The 23,291-nt window shown below is 45.8% G+C and overlaps 1 protein-coding gene across 4 annotated transcripts in view; it reads right to left on the bottom strand.

Moving 5' to 3' along the window:
- The window catches only part of LOC140735345 (putative protein MSS51 homolog, mitochondrial), a 48,906-nt gene that overhangs the window by 23,434 nt on the left and 2,181 nt on the right, over window positions 1–23,291 (bottom strand). For all 4 annotated transcript variants that reach the window (XM_073060290.1, XM_073060289.1, XM_073060288.1 and 1 more), the window contains exons 2-5: window positions 14,034–14,225; window positions 12,211–12,366; window positions 8,162–8,286; window positions 2,930–3,493 (exon numbers count right to left, since the gene is read on the bottom strand). In XM_073060290.1, the coding sequence (XP_072916391.1) occupies window positions 2,930–3,493; window positions 8,162–8,286; window positions 12,211–12,366; window positions 14,034–14,203 (1,015 nt within the window). In that variant the 5' untranslated portion in view covers window positions 14,204–14,225. The remainder of the gene's footprint in view (window positions 1–2,929; window positions 3,494–8,161; window positions 8,287–12,210; window positions 12,367–14,033; window positions 14,226–23,291) is intronic.

The following is a 23,291-nucleotide window of genomic DNA, read 5'->3' as shown; positions in this document are numbered from 1 at the left end:
CTCTCAGTGTAACACAGGTAGTTGTCTTCAGGCTCCAGTACCTCCTCCCTGATGATAGCAATGAGAAGAGGGCATGTTCTGCGTGATGTCCTGGTTCGATCCTGACCTCTGGTAGTGCTGTCCGCGTGGATTTTGCATGTCCTCCCTGCATCTGCTCGGTTTTCCTCTGTTCCCTCGTGTCCTCTCACCTCAAAGTTGAGAAACCTGGGACTTTTCTCTTTGGTGTGAAGGAGGATGAGGGAAGACTTGATAGAGGTGTATAAGATGATAAGAGGCATTGATAAGTTGGGGGTGTTGTGGATAGTCTGAAGGGTTGTCAGAGGTTACAGCAGGACATCGATAGGATGCAGAACTGGACTGAGAAGTGGCAGATGGAGTTCAACCCAGATAAGTGTGAAGTGGTTCAGTCTGGTAAGTCAAATTTGAAGACAGAATATAATATTAATGGAAAGACCCTTGGCAGTGTGGTGGGTCAGCGAGATCTTGGGGTCCATGTCCGTAGGACATTTAAGGCTGCTGCGCAGATTGACAGTGCTGTTGAGAAGGCGTATGGTGTGTTGGGCTTCATCAACCGTGGGATTGAGTTCAGAGCTGTGAGGTAATATTACAGCTGTATAAGACCTTAGTTAGACCCCACTAGGCGTACTGTGTTCAGTTCTGGTCACCTCACTACAGGAAGGATGTGGATTCTACAGAGAGAGTGCAGAGGAGATTTACAAAGATGTTGCCTGGACTGGAGAGCATGCTTTATGAGAATAGGTTGAGTGAACTTGGTCTTTTCTCCTTCGAGCAATGGAGGATGAGAGGTGACCTGATAGAGATGTATAAGATGATGAGAGGCATTGATTGTGTGGATAGTCAGAGGATTTTCCCAGGGCTGAAATGGCTAACACGAGGGGGCATGGTTTTAAGGTGCTTGGAAGTAGGTACAAGGGGGATGTCAGAGGTAAGTTTTTCACACAGAGAGTGGTGGGCGCGTGGCATGCACTGCCAGTGAAGGTGGTAGAGGTGGATACAACAGGTTCTTTTAAGAGACTCTTAGATAGACACATGGAGCTTAGAAAAATAGAGGGCTATGCCGTAGGGAAATTCTAGGCAGCAGCTAGAGTAGGTTACATGATCAGCACAATATCGTGGGCCGAAGAACCCATAATGTGCTGTAGACTTCTATGTTTCTATGTTACAACAGAGTGGACAGGGAGGACCTTTTTCCCCCAAGTCTAATACGAGAATACTTTTAAGGTGATTAGAGGAATGCTAGGGGGAGGGGAGGATGTCAGAGGTAAGTTTTTTTACATAGTGGTGTTTGTGGCGAATGTGCTGTCAGGTGTGGTGGTAGAGACAGATACACTGGAGGCTCATGGATGAAATTAACAATGGTGAATTATTTATTTATTTGTAATTTCCTGTTCACATGTGTGAAGGAGAATTAACTAATTATTACCCCAAATCCAATACAGCACAAAAAAAATAAGATAAAGAACACGATAATAAAAACACAATAAACATAAATGACAGACAGACAGACAGACATACTTAATTGATCCCGAGGGAAATTGGGTTTCGTTACAGCCGCACCAACCAAGAATAGTGAAGAAATGTAGCAATATAAAACCATAAATAATTAAATAAAAATAAGTTAATCATGCCAAGTGGAAATAAGTCCAGGACCAGCCTATTGGCTCAGGGTGTCTGACACTCCAAGGGAGGAGCTGTAAAGTTTGATGGCCACAGGCAGGAATGATTTCCTATGACGCTCAGTGTTACATCTCGGTGGAATGAGTCTCTGGCTGAATGTACTCCTGTGCCTAACCAGTACATTATGGAGTGGATGGGAGTCATTGTCCAAGATGGCATGCAACTTGGACAGCATCCTCTTTTCAGACACCACCGTCAGAGAGTCCAGTTCCACCCCCACAACATCTCTGGCCTTACGAATGTGTTTGTTGATTCTGTTGGTGTCTGCTACCCTCAGCCTGCTGCCCCAGCACACAACAGCAAACATGATAGCACTGGCCACCACAGTCTCGTAGAACATCCTCAGCATCGTCCGGCAGATGTTAAAGGACCTCAGTCTCCTCAGGAAATAGAGACGGCTCTGACCCTTCTTGTAGACAGCCTCAGTGCATAAGATAGTTAAATACACAGATTGATTGTACATCCATAAAGTGATGCTAGGGGTGTCTGTACATAAGGTGACTGACAAGAAATGACAAAGTTGTGGTGGTTGGAGGCGTGGAGGGAAGGGTTAGTGGGTGGAGGTGTTGATCAGCCTTACTGCTTGTGGAAAGTAACTGTTTTTGAGTCTGGTGGTCCTGATGTGGATATTATGTACATGGGAGGGAAGGGGTTAGACTGCCCTTGGAGTGTTGATCAGCTACTCCAAGAAATTCGGCACAACTCCATGCGCCGAAGGGCCTGTACTGTGCGTACTGTTCTATCTTCTATCCCAAAGGTGTGCAGTAGTTAGCTGCTGTATATTGTCCCTCATGTGTACAGTAGATGAGTGGCTGAATCTTGGGAGGAAGCTGATGGGAACGTGGAGAGAGCAAAATGGGATTGGTGCAAGTAGCTGTTCGATAGTCTGCCCAGACTCAATGGGCTGAATGGCCCATTGCCGTGCTCTACATCCCGATCCATGACTCCTGCTGACTGCATCCACCTACAAGTGGAAATAGGAACAATCCCCACTCCTATTCAGAATTCCATGTGACGGCACATGTGCCGGTGAATTTTCCAGCTTTTTGAACCTCCCCACTCCAAGCCTGTGCCACGTTAGGCCCACCTGAGTATTCTGTTTTTACTTCGGAGTTCCTGCCACTGCAGAATTCTGCTTTGACGGTCATAAACGGATGCCACACAAATGAGCAAAAGATCTTCTGGGAAAGGCGATGCTGCTTCAATTAAGTTTTAAGTAGGCTCAGCTTACCTGGATGAAAGCCTATCACCAAGTCGGGCCGGGCAGCTCGTTCCGACTCCACCATGGTCTCCCAGTACTCGTGGTACAGGCCTTTCCACCCACTCATGTATACTCGTCTCCTGCCAGCATAGGTCTGCAAGGGTGGCCTTATGGTAGGACCAGCCACCACCTCAGGCCCAATCATGACCACCTCAATGCCCTCATTGCCTGGGAACATATGAGCAAGCTCATCATAGTCTTTCAGCTTGGCATGGAGGGTCTCGGTATGAGAGGCCCCAATGACGTGAATGGTGAGGGGTTTTTCTAATGGGTCAATTCCGAAGCTGTGGAGAGCAAATCCGATCGTCACCGGCCTGGTCTGAAAGTCGGTGGTCACCCGTCTGATGGATTCCAAGAGCTCCTCGTCATCGGGCCTTGGTTTCCCTGCGTTTGCCCACAGTATATCCATGTGCTGGCAGTGCAAAACCGAACCCAGCTTGGCATCGAGGTCCTCCTGCATCAAGAACCAATCATTCCAGCCTTTCACCTCACTAACCGCTCTCGTCCAGTCTTTGCTGGGGAAAGGGATGTCACCTAGGAAGCAAAAGAGCAAACTTCAATAAAGTCATAGAATCACACAGAACAGAAACAGGCCCTTTGGCCCATCATGTTCATGCTGGCCCTATCTACCTGCATTTGATCCCTAGTGTTCTAATGCCTTGACAACTCAAGTGCTTGTCCTGTTGCTTTTTAAATGTTGTGAGAGTACCAGAGCATCAGAATCAAGAACACTTGAGCTGTATACATGTGTGTGGTTGAATGACGATAAACTTGAACTTAAAGTTGAAGACCTATGGACAAATGAGTCTTGGAGCTACAACAAAGGCACAGAGTGTAGAGCTCTAATTTGAATAAGGTTACTAATAATCTAACCATGGATGATCCCAGGCCCAGCTGCAAAAGGAGAAGGGTTGGGCACGTAGTTAGTACCCCACCCCGTAAAACCCAGAGTTCCAATGACCTCATTCCTGGGGGAGAGGGACCTTCACCTTGAAGACATATGAAGCTGTGTATTGAAGCAGAAACCACAGGGCTGATAAACCTTCTACAGGCCCAGGACAGAGGACCTGGTGAGGTGTGGTCAGTGGCCTATGCCCCAGTAGGTGTGATGGGCTTAAGAAGATTATTACTGATGCCACTCACCATTCCAAATGGCAAATGCCTTCCTCTCCCAGTCCCTCCCACCTGTTTCCAATAGACCGAGCGAGTGACTTCTTCGTAACCTACCCAGTCAAGGTTTATTTGATTTTGGTTTATGATTACCACCTGTACCAAGATACAGTGAAAGGCTTGCCTTGCATACTGCTTATACAGATCTAATCATTACCCAGTGCATGAGGCTAGGACAAGGTAAAACAATAACCCTCCAAAACAAAGTGTAAAAGCTACTGAAAAAGTACAGTGCAGGTAAACGACAAATTGCAAGATCTTAACCGAATACATCTTGAGGCCAAGGGTCTATCTTATCAAAGAAGAGGTCCATTCAAGAGTATGAAAGCAGTGAGATAGAAGCTGTCCTTGAGACTGGTGCTTTCAGACTTTAGTATCTTCTGCCTGGTAGGAAGGGGAAGAAGAGAGAACATTTGGGATGGATGTGGTCTTTGATTATTGAGACTGCTTTACTGAGGCACGAAATGTATAGACAGAAAATGGAGGCTGGTTTCTGTGATGTGTCATAGAATTATACAGCATGGGAAAAGGACCTTTGACCCAACTAATCCACGCTACCTGAGCTAAACTCTACATCCACGGCACTTCACATGCTCTCCATCTCCTTGACAACTTCCAATTTCCTGACGCTGACCATCTCATTTTCACCATGAATGTCCAGTCTTTAAACACTTCTATCCCCCATCAAGAAGGCCTCAAACCTCTCCCTTTCATTCACAACAAAAGACCAACCAGTCCTCCTCCACCACCACCCTCCTGTGTCTGGTAGGACTGGTCCTCACCCTCAAGATTTTCTCCTTCAGCTCCTCCCACTTTTTTCAAACTCAAGGGGTATCTGTGGGCACCAGCTATGCCTACCTTTCTGTTGGATAAGTAGAACAGGTCACATTCCAAGCATTCCCTGGTAATGCTCCCTAACTCTTCCTGGGCTACATTGACAACTGCATTGGTGTGGCTTCATGCACTCATGCTGATTTTGTCAATTTCATCAACTTTGCTCCAAATTCCATTCTGCTCTTAAATTCACTTGGTCCATTTCTGAGATTCCTCTCCCCTTTCTCGATCACTGTCTCCATCTCTACAGGAAAACTGTCTATCGATATCTTTCATAAACTTACCAATTCCCAGAGTTACTTTGACTATACCTCTTCCTTCCCTGTCTCCTGTAAAAATGTTATTCCCTTTTCTCAGTCTCTTCATCTCTACCATATCTGCTCCCAGGGTGAGGCTTTCTTTCCAGGGCATCAGAGATGGCTTCCTTCTTCAAACAACAGAGTTGCCCTTCCTCCACCATTGATAATGCCCTCACCTGCATCTCCTCCATTTCCCAGACATCCGCACTCACCCCATCTTCCCACTGCCTTAACAGAGATAAAGTTCTTGTCTTCACCTATCACCCCATGAGCCTTCACATCCAACACACCATTCTCCACAACTTCCGCCATTTTCAATGGCAAACACATATTTGCCTATCCCCTCACATTCTTAGCTTTCTGCAGAGATCGCTCCCTCTGTAATTTCCTTGTCCATTCATGCCTCTCCACTAATCTCCATCCCAGCACATATCCATGCAAATGACAGAAGTTCTACATCTGCCCATTCATCTCCTCCTTCATCTTCATTCAGGGCCACAAACAGTCTTTCCAGGCGAGGCAACACTTCACCTGTGAATATGTTGGGATTGTCTATTGTGTCTGGTAATTCCAATGCAGCCTCCTCTACATTGATGAGACATGGCATAAATTGGGGACCATTTCATCGAGCACCTCCGCTCTGCCAAAAACAGCAGAGATGTCAGTCCATGGGCTCCTCTTTTGCCACGATGAGGCCTCTTTCAGGGTGGAGGAGCAATGCCTCATATTCCAACTGGGTAGCCTCCAACCTGATGGCATGAACATCTATTTCTCCTTGAGGTAAGTTTTTTCCCCTCCCCTCTGAGAGATTGAGCCGTTTTCCCCTCTCCTCTGAGAGATTGAGTCACCTGGGACTCTGGAATTCAGAAGAATGAGAGGGGATCTTATAGAAACATACAAAATTTTGAAAGGGATAGATAAGATAGAAGTAGGAAAGTTGTTTCTATTGATAGGTGAGACTAGAACTAGGGGACATTGCCTCAAGATTCAGGGGAGAAGATTTAGGACGGAGATGAGGAGAAACTGTTTTTCCCAGAGAGTGGTGAATCTGTGGAATTCTCCGCCCAGGGAAGCAGTTGAGGCTTCTTCACTAAATATATTTAAGAAACAGTTAGATAGATTTTTACATAGTAAGGGAATTAAGGGTTATGGGGAAAAGGCAGGTAGATGGAGCTGAGTTTACGGACAGATCAGCCATGATCTTATTGAATGGCAGGGCAGGCTCGATGGGCCGGATGGCCTACTCCTGCTCCTATTTCTTAGGTTCTTATGTTACGTATATTCTTTTATTCCCAACTCTAGCCTCTTACCTCTTCTTCTCACCTTCCTATCACCTCCCCCTGGAGCAACTCCTTCTTCCCTTTCTCCCTTGCTCCACTCTCCTCTCCTATCGGATTCCTTCCTCTCCAGCCCTTTACCTTTCCCACTCACCTGAGCTCAGCCCATCACCTTCTAGCTGTCCTCCTTCCCCTTGCCTCACCTTTTTATTCTGGCGTCTTCCCCCTTCCTTTTCAGTCCTGAAGAAGGGTCTCAGCCCGTAACATTGACTGTTCATTCATTTCCATAGATGGTGCTTGACCTGCTGAGTTCCTCCGGCATTTTGTGTGTGCAAGGTAAACCCACCTCCCTGAGTTTGTGTCATCTCCCTCCAAACTCTTCCTACCTGTGTACTAGTTTCCATGTATTTTAAATGTTGTACTTATACCTGCCTCAAACACCTCTCTGGGAGCTCACTCAACATACCCACTGTGTGAAAAGGATATCCTTCACATGACCTTTTAAATATATCCCTTCTCATCTTAAATCTACATGTTTTGCTTTTGATTCCCATACCCTGGAAGAATGACAGTACCCATTCCCGTTGTCTTTACCCTTTGTGATTTTATAAACTTTTATGATATCCTATCCTCCAGGGAAAGAAGACCCAATCAAATTCATTCTCTCCTTATAATTCAAGCCCTCCAGTTCCATTAACGCCTTCATGAGTCTTTTCTGCCCCTTTTCCCAATTTTAGGCAATTGGAAATACACACAGTGCTGTCTCACCAATGTCCTGTACAGCTGTAATATGACATTCCAACTCTTGCAATTTGACTGATGAAAGAAAGCATACGCCACACGTCTTCCTCAGTCATCATCATTACGTGCCTTGTCGTATGACCTGGACGATCATCGTCTTCTCTCTGTCTTTAATCTGTCTGCGGGGAAGACCCCCTTCACACTGTTGCTCTTACCCTCTTCTCTGCCCGTGACCATGATTGTTTTTGGCAAATTTTTCCTACAGAAGTGGCTTGCCCTTGCCTTCTTCTGGTCGGTGTCTTTACTAGATGGGTGACCCCAGCCATTCTTCAGAGACCGTCTGCCTGGCGTCAGTGGTCACACAACCAGGACTTGTGATCTGCACCGGCCGCTCATACGACCATCCACCACCTGCTCCCATGGTTTCATGTGACCCTGATCAGGGGGGCTAAGTAGGTGCTACACCTTGCCCAAGGGTGAGCTGCAGGCTAGTGGAGGGAAGAAACACCTTATACCTCCTTTGGTAGAGACGTATCTCCACCCACCCCTTCTTCAATGCCCCGTCTAAATGCCTCTGAAGCAGGTTAGTGAACTGCTCTTCGTAGACACCAGAGGAGGAAGGAACCTTAGATTCCTGACTTTAAGTGGAGACTGAAAACAAGTTAATGGGGTGTGTGCTGTTTTGTTGCCTTCTGTTCTGCGTGGCGCCGCCGAACGTGGTGGGTATGCATGAATGTGTGGCGACTCTTGTGGCCCGCCCCGACGCGTGTTGGTTGTTAACGAAGCATTTCACTGTGTGTTTTGATATAGATGTGATAAACAAATCTGAATCTGAAGCTGGTGTTTAAAATACTCGCAATGCTGAACTGAGCACTCAGTACCTGTGAAAACCAGCCACTCCAGCAGCCGGTCTATCGCTGCCCATTTCAGTTTCTTGCAGAACTTCTTGTGCAGCGGCCAACTAACTCGCTGGCACTCCTTCCCGCAGTAGTAAACATTTTGGCATCTGAAATTCCAAATGGACATCCAGTCTCAGTCAAAACTTTTCACGGACATTGAATTAAAGAAACAACCAGTTTACATGGGGCTTTCAAAACATTATACAGGATGACACTTTATGCAGTAATATTCAAAATCACATCATCATACACAAATATAGTTTGAAGTAAAATAGTCAATGTAATAAAATATCATAGACATTTTAAGTCATTGGAAGAATGGTTAGACCATAAGACCAAACACACAGGAGCAGAATTAGGCCATTCAGCCCATCAAGTCTGCTCCACCATTCCATCATGGCTGATTTATTATCCCTCTCGACCCTGTTCTTCTGCCTTTTCCCTGTAATCTTTGATGCTCTTACAAATCAAGGACCTATCAATACAATACACCCAGTGACTTGGACTCCACAGCATCAATGGCAATGAATTCCACAGATTCATCACCCTCTGGCTTCAGAAATTCCTCCTCTTTTCTTTTTGTCTGAGGCTGCGTCCTCTCATCCTAGATCTCCCACTACAGGAAACGTTCTCTCCCCATTCAGAATCTGGGCCTTTCAGCATTGGGTATGTTTTAATGAGATCTCCCCTCATTCTTGTAAAACTCCAGTGAGTACAAGCCCAGAGACCTCAAATCCTCTTCGTATGTTGATGCTTTCATTCCCGGGATCAGTCTCATGAATATCCCCTGGAGCCTCTCCAATGTCTACTCACCCCACCCTGCCCCCCAACAAATGTAGAATCACATGACGCTAGGATGCATTATCCAAATATGGATTGAAATGTCGAAGTCAATGTACTCTAATATCATAGACATTTTAGATTATAGGAAGAATGGTTATTCGATCTGCCCACACACTCAGTTTTGTTCCAACTAGCTTTCATGTAAAGCTGCTGGACTCTGGTTCCCAATTAGCTATATATACCTTGGCAGGAAGCTAGTTGTCAAGAGGAACAAAAATCTTTTATTCAGTATTTTACAGGCTGGTAAATACTAGGAAAAAGTTTATGGTGCAAATTGGACCCTTTTGGGCTGACTTTAGCAGAATAAAGCCAGTGTTACAAAGGCCAGTTTTGGGCACCAGTGCCTGAAAATGGTCCTGAATAAGAGTCTTGGCCCTAAATGTTGACAGTTTATTCCTCTCCATAGATGCTGCATGGCTGGGTGTGGGGGGAGGGAGGGGGAGAGGGAGAGAGAGGGAGAGAGAGGGAGGGGGAGGGGGAGGGGGAGGGGGAGGGGGAGGGGGAGGGGGAGAGGGAGAGGGAGAGGGAGAGGGAGAGGGAGAGGGAGAGGGAGAGGGAGAGGGAGAGGGAGAGGGAGAGGGAGAGGGAGAGGGAGAGGGAGAGGGAGAGAGAGAGAGAGAGAAAGAAAAAAATTCCAGCATCTGCAGATTCTCTTGTGTTTATCCAACTTTGATATCATTGTGGTGCAAGTCACTGAACTGAAATGTTGACCTGGACCCTCCTCAAGTCACTGATTCACAGAGTGGCACAACATGGAGGTTCAACATTACAACTACAAAGTGGAAAGACATTGCATGCAATAGATGCACCGGGAGGAAATCGGTTCAAGAGGAAGCTGTGTTGCAGAGTAGAAATGGCAGCTGTGAAAGGAGAGGCTGATCAACCAAAAGAACCAACCACTAACCACAGCCACCACTTACTGGTGTCCACACGGCACCAGAATATGTGGATCCTGGATCAGCATCTACAGCCGCCTGAGGACCCCCCAATAGACAATCCCTCAGGAGGACATCATACTCGAGGCGAGTGATTGCACTCCTACATGGATACAGTCTCATTGGCCCAACTCATCCAGACTGACTAAGTTGCCTTCTCTTTTCTATTCATGAACCAGTCCATATGTACCTCCCACCAACACTACCTCTGGTGGCTCATTCACATACCCCCTGTGCCTTCCTGGTTTAGAGTCACTCACCTTTAGAAAATGGGTGGCAGGGTGGAGAGACATCTCTAGCAAAGGAGGGGCACAGCACTCCTTCCCTCCACTAGGCCGCAGGTCACCCTTGTGCAAGGTGTAGCAACTGCTTAGCTCCCCCACCACCCTGATCTGGGTCACATGAAGCAATGGGAGTGGGTGGTGGATGGTCACATGAGCAGCTGGTGCATATCACAAGTCCTGGATATGCGACGACTGACACCAGGCAGACAATCTCTGAAGAGTATTGATAATGGCTGGGGTCACCCATCTTGTAAAGAAGGCACTTTTGTAGAAGAAGGCACTTCTGCAGAAAAATTTGCCAAGGACAATCATGGTCTTGGAAAGACCGTGATCGTCTATGTCATACAACACGATACATAATGAACCAACGATCCTTTGGGAAAAGATTATCTACATTATTTATGGCCCTCATGATTGTATAAGCCTCTTAGTCTCCTTTGTTTCTGTTACAATGAGGCCCAGCTGAAGCTTGAGCACCTCACCTGGGTGCATTATCTGGTCTCAACACAGAATTCTACAACTTCAGCTACCTTCATCTCCATCTACATCAATTGTCCATCTGTGACATTGTCTCAGCTTGTTTGTTGTTGTTTTCTTTCCCCGGGACGAAACCCTTGCAGAACAGTCAGGGGCAGCAATTGAACCTCGATTTTGCTATCAATTGCACCGTTGAGCATTACGCTGCTGTGCCACCTCAACTGTTAGGAATTTAATGGTCATGATGTTTCCTTGAGCTTCTTTAAAGTATCTTCCTTCAGCAGAGGAGGAGGGGAATCTCCTTAGAACACAGAACAATACGCCACAAGAACAAGCCCTTAGGCCAACCATGTATGCACTGACCATTATTTTTATTGGTGGAGGGGCAGGTAGTGTTGAGGCAACAGGTAGGCTGCAGAAGAACTTAAACAGATTAGGAAAATGGGCAAGGAAGTGGCAAATAAAACACAATGTTGGAAAATGCACGGTCATGCACTTTGGTCGTAGAAATAAACGTGCAGACTATTTTCTAAACGGGGAGAAAATCCAAATACCTGAGATGCAAAGGAATCGGGAGTCATTGTGTAGAACAACCTAAAGGTTAACTTGCAGGTAGAGTCGGTGGTGAGGAAGGCAAATGCAACGTTAGCATTCATTTCAAGAGGTCCAGAATACAAGAGCAGGGAAGTGATGCTGAGGCTTTATGAGGCACTGGTGAGGCCTTGCCTTGAGTATTATGAACAGTTTTGGGCTCATCATCTATGAAAAGATGTGCTGGCGTTGCAGAGGTTTCAGAGGAGGTTCACAAGGATGATTCTGAGAATGAAAGGGTTACCATATGAGGAACATTTGATGGCTCTGGGTCTGTAGTCAATGGAATTTAGAAGGATGAAGGAGGATCTCATTGAAACCTTTTGAATGTTGAAAGGGCTAGACAGAGTAGATATGGAAAGCATATTTCCCATGGTGTGGGAGTTTAGGACAAGAAGGCCACAGCCTCAGGATAGAGGGGGAAGTCCATTTAAAATTGAGATGCGGAGGAATTTCTTTAGCCAGAGGGTGGTGAAATTGTGGGCTCTGTTAGCACAGGTAGCTGTGGAGGCCAGATCGTTGGGTGTATTTAATTCAGAGATTGATAGGTTCTTGATTGGCCACAGCATCAAAAGTTACGGGGAGAAGGCTGGGGAATGGGGCTGAGGAGGGGAGAAAAGGATCAGCCCTGATTGAATGGATGGGCCAAATGGCATAAATCTGCTCTAATGTATTATGGTCTTAACCTTGCTTGATATTTCACTTATCCTAGTTACAATCAGTTTATTCACCATCCAACGTTCAAGGATACTGATTCACTCCCAAACCGTTGATTCTGTGTTCACCCTGAATGAAGCCAAGACTTGACCATTGAGAGTGAAGCTTGAGAGAGAATCCATGGCTCACCAACCAGCTGAGTTGCTCATTGGCTGTCACTTTTCCTTAGGCCATTGCCCCTTACCTTTTGCAGCGTCGGAGACCTTTTTCGTCCAGCAGGGCTTCCGGAAGCTTCTTGCACTCTGCACAGAATTTGAAGGTATCCTCCATCTTTTGAAACATCTCCTGGTAACTACGGATACCGAAATCCGAGACAGATTTTCTTCCCTGCAAAGCAGCTCTGCACCAATGAAACAGCAAACATTGAAACAGCAGAAATTCCTCCCTGACTCGGAGCAACAAAACCCGAAAACTGGAGTCCAAGTCAGCCATTTAGCTCCATTGATCATGATTGGTGCAATCATTGGCTTAGCCTTGACCTTGACTCCTCTGTAGACCAATCAGCTACCTAGAATACACTTGGAGTATCTGGGATGGAAATTCATTAACTCTCCAAACTTGCCTTAAAAGGAGGGAGGAGGAGGAATTGCTCTGAGGGTGGTATGGTAGTGTAGCGGTTAGCGTAATACTTCCACAATGCCAACTGAAAGATCGTGGTTCAATTCCCGCCATGGCTTATACGGATGTATATTCCTCCTATTGCACATGGGTTTCCTCTGGGTGCTCTGGTTTCCTCCCACATTCAAAGGACGTACAGTTAGCGATAGTGAGTTATGAAAACATAGAAAACATACAGCACAATACAGGCCCTTCAGCCCACAAAGTTGTGCCAAACATGTCCCCACCTTAGAAATTACTAGGCTTACCTATAGCCCTCTATTTTCCTAAGCTCCATATACCTATCTAAAAGCCTCTTAAAAGACCCTATCATATCCGACTCCACCACCATTGCCGGCAGCCCATTCCATGCACTCACTACTCTCTGAGTAAAAAACTTACCCCTGACATCACCTCTGTACCTACTCCCCAGCACCTTAAACCTGTGCCCTCTCGTGTTAGCCATTTCAGCCCTGGGAAAAAGCCTCTGACTATCCACACAGTCAATGCCTCTCATCATCTTGTACACCTCTATCAGGTCATCTCTCATCCTCCTTCGCTCCAAGGAGAAAAGGCTGAGTTCACTCAACCTATCCTCGGAAGACATGCTCCCCAATCCAGGCAACAGCCTTGAAAATCTCCTCTGCACTCTTTCTCTGGCTTCCACATCCTTCCTGTAGTGAGGCGAACAGAACGGAGCACAGTACTCCAAGTGGGGTCTGACCAGGGTCCTATATAGCTGCAACATTACCTCTTGGCTCCTAAATTCAATCCCACGATTGATGAAGGCCAATACACTGTACGCCTTCTTTACCACAGAGTCAACTTGTTATGGGTATTCTATGTTGGTGCCAGAAGCATGGTGAAACTTGCCAATTTGATTTGATGCAAACGATGCACTTCTCTGTCTGCTTCAAAGTAAATGTGACAAATATGACTAACCTCTTTAACCTAGTTCTGGAGACCTTTAGCAGGGTAACATCCACACACCAACCCAAGTACCAATTCACTACATGGACACAACTGGCCCACCAATATTCTTCAGGTTACCAAGCCTGCCACTCTAACCATTTCTAGAGTACATAGTGTACATATAAAAACAAATATCAAGCAGGTTAAGGGAAGGTGAACCTATCAACAACACCCCCTTCCTAAAAGAAATCTCCAATTTTAAGGTCCATGCAAGAGATGCAGTTACCTGTAATCTTCACAACACGCTGGAGGAACTCAGCAGGTCAGGCAGCATCCGTGGAAACGAGCAGTCAACGTTTCGGGCCGAGACCCTTCGTCAGGTCTTGGCCCGAAACATTGACTGCTCATTTCCATGGATGCTGCATAACCTGCTCAGTTCCTCCAGCGTGTTGTGCATATTGCTTTGACCCCAGCATCTGCAGTGTACCTTGTGTTTACCTGTAATCTTTATAGTCTTGCATATTTAACTTCTGAAGGATAACCTTCGAGAGTCCTGGAACATTGGAATCCATGGCAGCAAAACCAAGTGTATCTGTGTAGACATCGCCAGCACAGGAGGCACCTGCTCTCTGGCTGGAGCTAGGTGGCTCTATGACTTGGTGTGACATGGTGTTATCCTCCTCAGTAACCCTGTGAAAAGCAATCGGTTCAAAGCAAAGGACATTTATTATCAAAGAACGCATAAATTATACACCCTGACATTTGTCTGCTTATAGGCAGCCACAAAGCAAGAAACTCGAATAACCCAATTGAAAATAGACCAAAAACCACTGGGGGGAGAGGAAGAGGAGGAAGAGGGAGAGGGAGAGGGAGAGGGAGAGGGAGAGGGAGAGGGAGAGGGAGAGGGAGAGGGAGAGGGAGAGGGAGAGGGAGAGGGAGAGGGAGAGGGAGAGGGAGAGGGAGAGGGAGAGGGAGAGGGAGAGGGAGAGGGAGAGGGAGAGGGAGAGGGAGAGGGAGAGGGAGAGGGAGAGGGAGAGGGAGAGGGAGAGGGAGAGGGAGAGGGAGAGAGAGAGAGAGAGAGAGAGAGAGAGAGAGAGAGAGAGAGAGGGGAAAATCACATCGTGCAAACAATAGAAGCTAGCCAACAGCATCCTGAACCAGACCAAATCCCAGATCCACTTCTGGAGCAACCAGAGTAGGCCCAAGCCAAGCCTCAGTCCCCAGTTTTTACATCAGCAGGGCAGGAACACACAACAGCCGGCTCAGTTCACAGCCTCAGCACCTCAGGGAAAAGAATGAATATTCGCAGGAGAGTGAGCAAGCTAAGTTAAGATATTAACTGCTAAAGATACTTCTCTGGAATAAATCTTGATAGAGGTGTATAAGACAATAAGGGGCTTAGGTAGAATTCTCCTGGTAAAGGTCATCCTACAGTGCAGTTGGGTAGAGTGTTCCAGGACTTAATTCATCAATATATTGGTATTGGTTTAATATTGCCATGTGTACCAAGATGCAGTGAAGAGCTTGTCTTGCAATTCTTCATACAGATCGAACTATTACATAGTGCATTGAGATAGTACAAGGTAAAACAATAACAGATTGCAGTGTAACAGCTACCGAGAGAGTGCAGTGCAGCTGAACAATAAAATGCAATATCATAACAATGATACCAAGAGTCCATCTTATCAATTGAAGAGGTCTGGTCAAGAATCTGGTAACAGTGGGATGGAAGCTGTCCTGGAGCCTGGTGGTACCTGCTTTCAGGCTTTTGTATCTTTTGCCCGATGCGGGAAGTGAGAAGGGACCAGGACCAGCCGCCTCCGGTCTTTCAGGTGCCTCAGACTCTGAATCAAGCTTATCATCACTGGAATATGTCATGACATTGGTGGTTTTTCAGCAGCAGTACAGTGCAATAGATAAAATATACTCTACATTTCAATAAGAAATGTAGTAGATTCCAGTTAATTTGGGACACATCGGAACCAGTACATGTGGCCCAATTAAGCACTTAGCTGAAGTTTCATGGAAATAGTTAAAAAGCTATATGAAAAAAACAAACCACCATTTAACTGAGTAACAAATTATGTGTTTAGATGAAATACAGAACTAATTAGAACATCACCAGTGCTACTGCAGTACTAGAAAACTGTGTTTTAGTTCTTAATAGTTATCGACAGAGCAACTCATGTAACGTATGCTGCCGTGTTCTTTTGATTGACTGTAAATGAACAAGATCTGCACAGACACCTAGTGCAGATAATGGACTGCCTTCATACAATGCTTTTGATGACTACACCTTCTAAATCTTCATTCTCATTGTAACATTCAAGATGATTGTTGATACCTTCAAATCCTTCATAGTTCCCACCTTGTTGAAACAGTGACATAATTTCATTTTCACTCCCAGCTGTTTCTGTCATCTCCAATCCTGTGTGCTCGAAACCACAATGAGCAAAACTATTCTGAATAGTCTTACTATTTATTTCTCGCCAACTATCAGCGACAAACATCACTGCTTTTGAACGGAAGCACGTGCAAATGATGCTGTTTAAAAACAGGCCGCTGTAAGTACGTTGTAGTGTCTAACGGCCACATTATACATGCGACTGATGCTAGTTAGAAACTGTTTGGGAACAGCCCCCTGTCCCAATTAAGTGGCATAGTGCCCCAAATAAATGAAGAGAATCCTGGATATTTTTTCTCAATTAGTTTTTGTTCTTCAAGAGTTGTCCCAGATAAACGCCTACCCCGATTAACTGATGACCCAATTAACCAGAATCCACTGCATATATAAAAATAATTCAATACGTGGGGTGATTGATAAGTTTGTGGCCTAAGGTAGAAGGAGTCAATATTAGAAAAGTTCCCTCCTACATTTACACACTTAGTCCAGCGGTCGTGGAGCATACAGATCTTGGACCTCCAGAAAGTGTCCACAGCAGGGGTGATTGATAAGCTCATGGTCCAAGGTAGAAGGAGATGAGTTATACAGCTCTCGTTACAAGCAGGGGTACAGTGCTAGCCAGAGCACACCCGGCACATCTTTAAGAAAAAAAGCCGAACTAAACAAGCTAATTAATTAGGTGCTGCTCAGGGTGATTTAAGTTACCCAGAAACTGCTGATCTCCTGGGATTTTTACGCACAACAGACTCTGGAGTTTACAAAGAATTGTGCCAAAAACAAAAACAAAAAATCCAGCGAGTGACTGTTCTGTGAGCGAAAACATCTTGTTAAATCCACCCGCTAGATGTTTTTTAAAGGGGTGATTGATAAGTTCGTGGCCTAAGTTAGAAGGAGATGAGCTATTAACTTCAAACCTTCTGCATAATCACTCAAAGAGTTGAACTGCATGTGCATGTAATGAGAGCTGTATAACTCATCTCCTTCTACCTTAGGCCATGAACTTATCAATCACCCCTCGTATGTAGTGGAGAAAAGAGCACAAGTAGTGAGGTAATGTCCATGGGTTCATTGTCCGTTTAGAAATCTGATGGCGTGGGCAAGATTTTGTTCCTAAATTGTTCAGTGTGTGTCCTCAGGCTCCTGTATCTCCTCTCTGATGGTGGTAATGAGAGGAGGGCATGCCCTCAATGGTGAGGGTCCTTAATGACAAATGTCACCTTTTTTGAGGCATCGCCTTTTGAAGATGTCTTTGACGGTGGGGAGGCCATTGAAGACTGTTATGATAGAGCTGGCTGAGTTCACAACCCCCTGCAGCTTTTGCCAATCCTGTGCAGTGGCCCTTCCATACCAGACGGTGGTGCAGCCAGTTAGAATGCTCTCCATGGTACATCTGTAGAAATTTGCTAGTGTCTTTGGTGACATACCAAATCTCCTCACACCAAAACTCACAGATGTCGGGCCTCCAATGTCCAGTTCTTGGCCCAGACTCACAGACTCAACCTTCAGGCCTCTATGGTGAGCTCTGGACTACCAATAAAAGTTCTAGGTTGAGACAGTCACTGATTATTGCACACCATTCAACTGCATTTAACAACACAAGGACGGTCATTGTGGAAGCAGCTGACAATGGCAGGAGCTAGGAGATACCCTTAGTAATACCTGCAGTGATCTTGGGGTAGAGACAATTGATCTCTGATAACCAGAAGTGTCATCTTTGGATGGCCTTTTTCTGTGCTGTGAGGGACGTGAGCACAAAGCACCTTCTGCTCACAGGGCATGTCACTTCATTATGAGCACAGACAATGCACTCACTGCATCGCAACTCCCACCTGTTCTGCCACCTCAATAGTCCTTGTAAAGATTAAATGGTCTCTGCAAGTCCATAAGATATAGGAGCAGAATTAGACCATTTGGCCCATCAATTCTGCTCTGCCATTTCATCCTGGCTGATCCAATTTTCCTCTCAGCTCCAATCTCCTACCTTCTCCTTGTATCCTTCATGCCCTGACCAATCAAGATTCTATCAACCTCTGCCTTAAATATACAGTATGTTCTCAAGGGCACTCATCTCAAGATATATTTATTCCATGTGAAAGGACAGACGGTATGGCACTTCATCCAAAGGTCAATGGAATGTCATCTTCTAGCTCAGGAATGGGAGTTCAGGCATACCTGTGAATTGGAGGAGAGTTGCCTGCGGAGTTCATATCAGTGGTTCTTAATATGTTCATCCAGACCTGGTCTCAGCTTAAACACCAGAGGTTCTGCTTTTGCTGGAAGCCCTGAGCAATACTCACAAAATGCTGGAGGAACTCAGTAGGTCAGGCAGCATCTATGGAAAGGAATAAAGAGTTGATACTTTGGGCCGGGACCCTTTTTCAGGTTTGTGAAAAGGGAGAGGAAGCCAGAATAAAATGGTGAAAGGAAGAAGTAGTAAAGGTAGAAAAGGTGTCCTTCCTTCCTCTTCTCCCATGATCCACTCTCTTCTCCTATCAGATTCCCTCTTCTTCAGCTCTTTACCTCTTCCACCTATCACCTCCCAGCTTCTCACGTCATCTCCCTTCCTTCACCTGGCCTCACCTATCAACTTCATGCTTGTACTCCTTCCACCTTTTTATTCTTGCTTCTTCTCCCTTCCTTTCATGACTGTGATGAAGGGTCTCAGCCCAAATCGTCAACTGTTTATTCCTTTCCATAAATGCTGCCTGCCTACGAAACGACCACAACCTTGTCACAGTTTGGAGGCTTGCGCGCCTCAATATCCCCGAGAGCCATTTTGGCTGGAGTCAGGACTTTATGCTTTGGCTCTTGGTAGGGTCACCCATGCCAAAAAGGTCAAAAGGTGGAGGCCAGACTAAGAGTGGTCCACTGGTCCTCCAGTTTCAGCTCAGGGCTAACAACTCTGACTGGTAAAATAAAATTGCCATGGAAACAGCAATGAAGGCCAAAGAGTCAACTGTACTTTTTCCCACAGATGCTGCCTGGCCTGCTGAGTTCCTGCTGTATATTTTGTGTGTTGCCTGAAGGTTCCTTCTACATCTGAGTGTGACGGTATTCCTGAGACTCCATCCGGGACGTGCATGACTGACGGCAGTGAAAACTGAGAGGAAGCTAAGGAAGCCCTGAACACCACCAGAGATGGAGGACCTTCACGGCTGCCCGAAATGCCAGCAGTGTAACGTGCAGTAAGTAAGTAATAGATGGTGCCTGACCTGCTGACTTCCTCCAGCATTTTGTGTCAGTTACTCATGGAAAGTTTTGCTTGTCAGTTTGATTAAATCCATTGTTGCCACATTTCCAGATCATGCTGGCAAATTCTTTCCCAACTCAGTAATACCTGGCACAAGTTCCATCTATCTGAAAATGTAGCAGGGTTGTTCAGACGCTGAGTCTTGGCAACTAAGAGTGAACAGGTGATCACAGTTATCAGACAAGAGGCTATTGCTAACCAACCACCACCACTGCCCCCTCCCATTGCTCTAAATCTTCCCACACTGTGGCTTATGCTGCTTTCTGTATGATATTCATTTTCACAACACTCATGTTGAGCAGAAGGCTTAAGCCATCACTGTTTCAAAAGAGAAAGAAATAGAAATTGGAGCACACTGTGTTCTTTTTTCTTGATTGATATCTTAATACCCAACTTTGTGATCTGTGACCTCATGTCTAATCTTCATCAGAAATACACCAGACATAACAGGCAGGGCATTTTAACACGTGTTGGGCAGGGTGCAATGAGAAAGTGAGACAGAGATACACAGCTGGGTGGCGGGTGAGCTGGTGGGAGTCACTGGGGGGAGGGGGGGGTAGGGGGGAGACCAAGCCATAGGCAGGGAAGTCTCACTCAGAGGAAAGGGGAGACTCATTCAGGAGGCGGGGATGACTTACCTGGGTGGGGTAGGTGAGTGGGGAGACACACAGCTTTGGAAGTGAGACTCACTCAAGAGCACTCAAGGGGAGTTGGGGAGGGGGAAAGCATACAGAAATAGTGCTGAGGCTCACTCAGAATAACAGGATAACAGTGAGGACCAAGTCATCAGACTAACTCCTGGCCCTGAGATCTTGTGGAACTGTGCAGGTGGTTTTCCGTGTTTCAGGGCTGGAGCCATACAGTCATGGAGTTACTGGACACAGAAGCACATCCTTCAGGCCCCAGTCTCTATGCCAACCATCAGATGACCGTCCATATTAACCTCATTCCAGATTACTTGGTCGATTACCTTCCACGCTGGAAGACCCACGCCACCAGGTTCAAGAACAGCTACTTCCTACAACTATCAGGTGCTACATGACCCTAATCCCACCTCAGCAATGGAACATAATGGGCCACCTCTTGCACTACTGTGGATTGGTGTCTGTGTCCTTTTTGCACCAATATCATGTATTGCACAGTTATTTTTGAGAAGTAATGAGAAGAAGGCATATTCTGGATGGTGTGGGTCCTTCCAGATGGATAAGGAGCCACCTTTTGATGTTGATCTTGATGGTGGAGAGGGTTGTGCCCATGACAGAGCTGGCTCAGCAATGCATTACAATCCTCTGCAGCTTTTTCCGATCCTGTGCGTTTGTGTCTCCATACCAGATAGTAATGCAACCAGTCAGATTGCTCTCCACAGTACGTCTGTAGAAATTCACCAGAGTCTTTGGTGACATACCCAATCTCTTTAAACACCCGATGAAGTGTACTCTCTGGCATGGCATCACGATTGCATCAGTATGTTGGGCCCAGGATTGGTCTTTTGAGAAGTTGACAACCAGGAACTTAAAGCTGCTTTCCTTTTCCACTGCTGACCGCCTCAATGAGGACTCCCAATCCCCCCAACAAGCACCTGTGATACAGCTACAAACAAGGTTTTCACCATACTATGACAATAAACTGGTCTTGATTTGATCTATTAAGAATTTGAATGCTTGGTATCAACACCACTACCAATGTTTATGTTACCTGCATCTTACCAACCATGCCTCCTACCTCCATAACCAATTTGTTAAATGTGTGTAACGAACAATAAGAATCCCAGCACGAATCCTAGCGGCACACGGCGAGTAACAGCTTTTTAAACGTAAAGATAGATAGATAGATAGATACTTTATTCATCCCCATGGGGAAATTCAACTTTTTTTCCAATGTCCCATACACTTGTTGTAGCAAAACTAATTACATACAATACTTAACTCAGTAAAAAATATGATATGTATCTAAATCACTATCTCAAAAAGCATTAATAATAGCTTTTAAAAAGTTCTTAAGTCCTGGCGGTAGAATTGTAAAGCCTAATGGCATTGGGGAGTATTGACCTCTTCATCCTGTCTGAGGAGCATTGCATCGATAGTAACCTGTCGCTGAAACTGCTTCTCTGTCTCTGGATGGTGCTATGTAGAGGATGTTCAGAGTTATCCATAATTGACCGTAGCCTACTCAGCGCCCTTCGCTCAGCTACCGATGTTAAACTCTCCAGTACTTTGCCCACGACAGAGCCCGCCTTCCTTACCAGCTTATTAAGACGTGAGGCGTCCCTCTTCTTAATGCTTCCTCCCCAACACGCCACCACAAAGAAGAGGGCGCTCTCCACAACTGACCTATAGAACATCTTCAGCATCTCACTACAGACATTGAATGACGCCAACCTTCTTAGGAAGTACAGTCGACTCTGTGCCTTCCTGCACAAGGCATCTGTGTTGGCAGTCCAGTCTAGCTTCTCGTCTAACTGTACTCCCAGATACTTGTAGGTCTTAACCTGCTCCACACATTCTCCATTAATGATAACCTTTCCCCATCCTGTAGTTGGCACCTGACAAGCAAAAATAAACTTTATTCTATATAAAAAGTATACGGAAAAATAAGCTGTACAAGGGCTTTCATTTGTGGGCAATATATTAAGCGGTGTTGACATACATTTTTAAAACCAATAGTACCGTGGGGTGATATGCAATAACAATATTTAGGGGACTTCCCTACCCATCTCAGCCCATCACTATCCAGTAATAGAAGAAACTAGACTGTGGTCCTTCCCCGGATGAGTCCTTGTGGTGGCTGCATCAAAATTCCAGGTGTCCCTCAAAAAGTACCCCTGACGCCTGGTATGTGCCAGTCGCCAGCTTTCCTCTATGAAAGGGGTTCCCAACCTGGTGTCCACTGACCCTTTGGTTAATCATAAGGGTACGTGGCATTGGAAAGGTTGGGAACCCCTGCTCTACAAGTATCTCCATGTGCTAGGAGACCAACGAGCTTCAGGCGGATGAATGGGTGTTTTTCACCAAGTTGATGGCCTTCCAGCAGCACCTGATGTCCATCTTGCTGAGAGTCGCTGGGAACAGTCCAGAAATCAGTCCTCTGGATGAACTGTGACCAGGACCCTTACATCTTTCTCCACACTCACTGGCATTTGGCACAGGTCTTTGCCTGATGGAACATTGTTCAACATAGTACAGACCCTTTGGCCCATAATGTTATGCCAACCCTTTAACCCACTCCTAGATCAACATAAGCTCCCTCAGTGCCCTCTATTTTTCTTTAATCCATGTACCTGTCTAAGAATCTCTTAAATGTCCCTAAATGTATCTGCCCCTGTCACTACCCCTGGCAGGGCGTGATGTATGGTGGAAACACGGCTTCCCTGAGAGATGATCACTTGCCATTCAATGGAACAATTTATGCTCAATTCATCCCATTAGAGTTTTGATGCTTTTCATTAAAAACTGTCAACACAATCTCTTGAAATGGTTCAGTACTCCCACAGTGTTCAGTCAGTGAGGGAGTTTCACCTTGGAATAGCTTTCCTCATGTGAACTCCCTCAGAATGAGTCAACAGATACAGTATGGAGGAGGCTATATCAGCTCTATGAGGGAGTATCCAGCACCGCACTCTCTCCCCATAGTCCTGCAAATACTTTCCTTTTCCATACTTACTCAGCCCCCTTCTAAATGGCAATACATTCCAGCGTCTGACCCACTCACTGTGAGAAAACATTTTCTTCCCTCAGGTCAGTCTGATTCCTTTTGTTCCCATCCTGCACCCTTGGGTTTGTGACCCTTCTGCCAATTAGTCACATCTTTGTTTTAAAAAAAACTTTATTTACTGCAAGGTTACTCAATTGCTCTCTCTCCCTGAGTTGCAATCACATACACTCAGTGGCCACAATGCAAATATCCAATCAGCCAATCACGTGGCAGCAACTCAATGTATCAAAGCATGCAGGCATGGTCAAGGGGTTCAGCTGTTGTTCAGGCCAAATATCAGAATGGGGAAGAAATGTGATCTAAGTGCCATTGACCATGGAATGATTGTTGGTGCCAGATGGGGTGATTTGAGTATCTCAGAAACTGCTGATCTCCTGGGATTTTCACACAC

This window comes from Hemitrygon akajei, chromosome 11 (genome assembly GCF_048418815.1).
Source record: "Hemitrygon akajei chromosome 11, sHemAka1.3, whole genome shotgun sequence".
Lineage (NCBI taxonomy): Eukaryota > Metazoa > Chordata > Chondrichthyes > Myliobatiformes > Dasyatidae > Hemitrygon > Hemitrygon akajei.
Note: the sequence above shows the minus strand (reverse complement) of the source record. Positions and strands in the feature narration are given on the sequence as shown.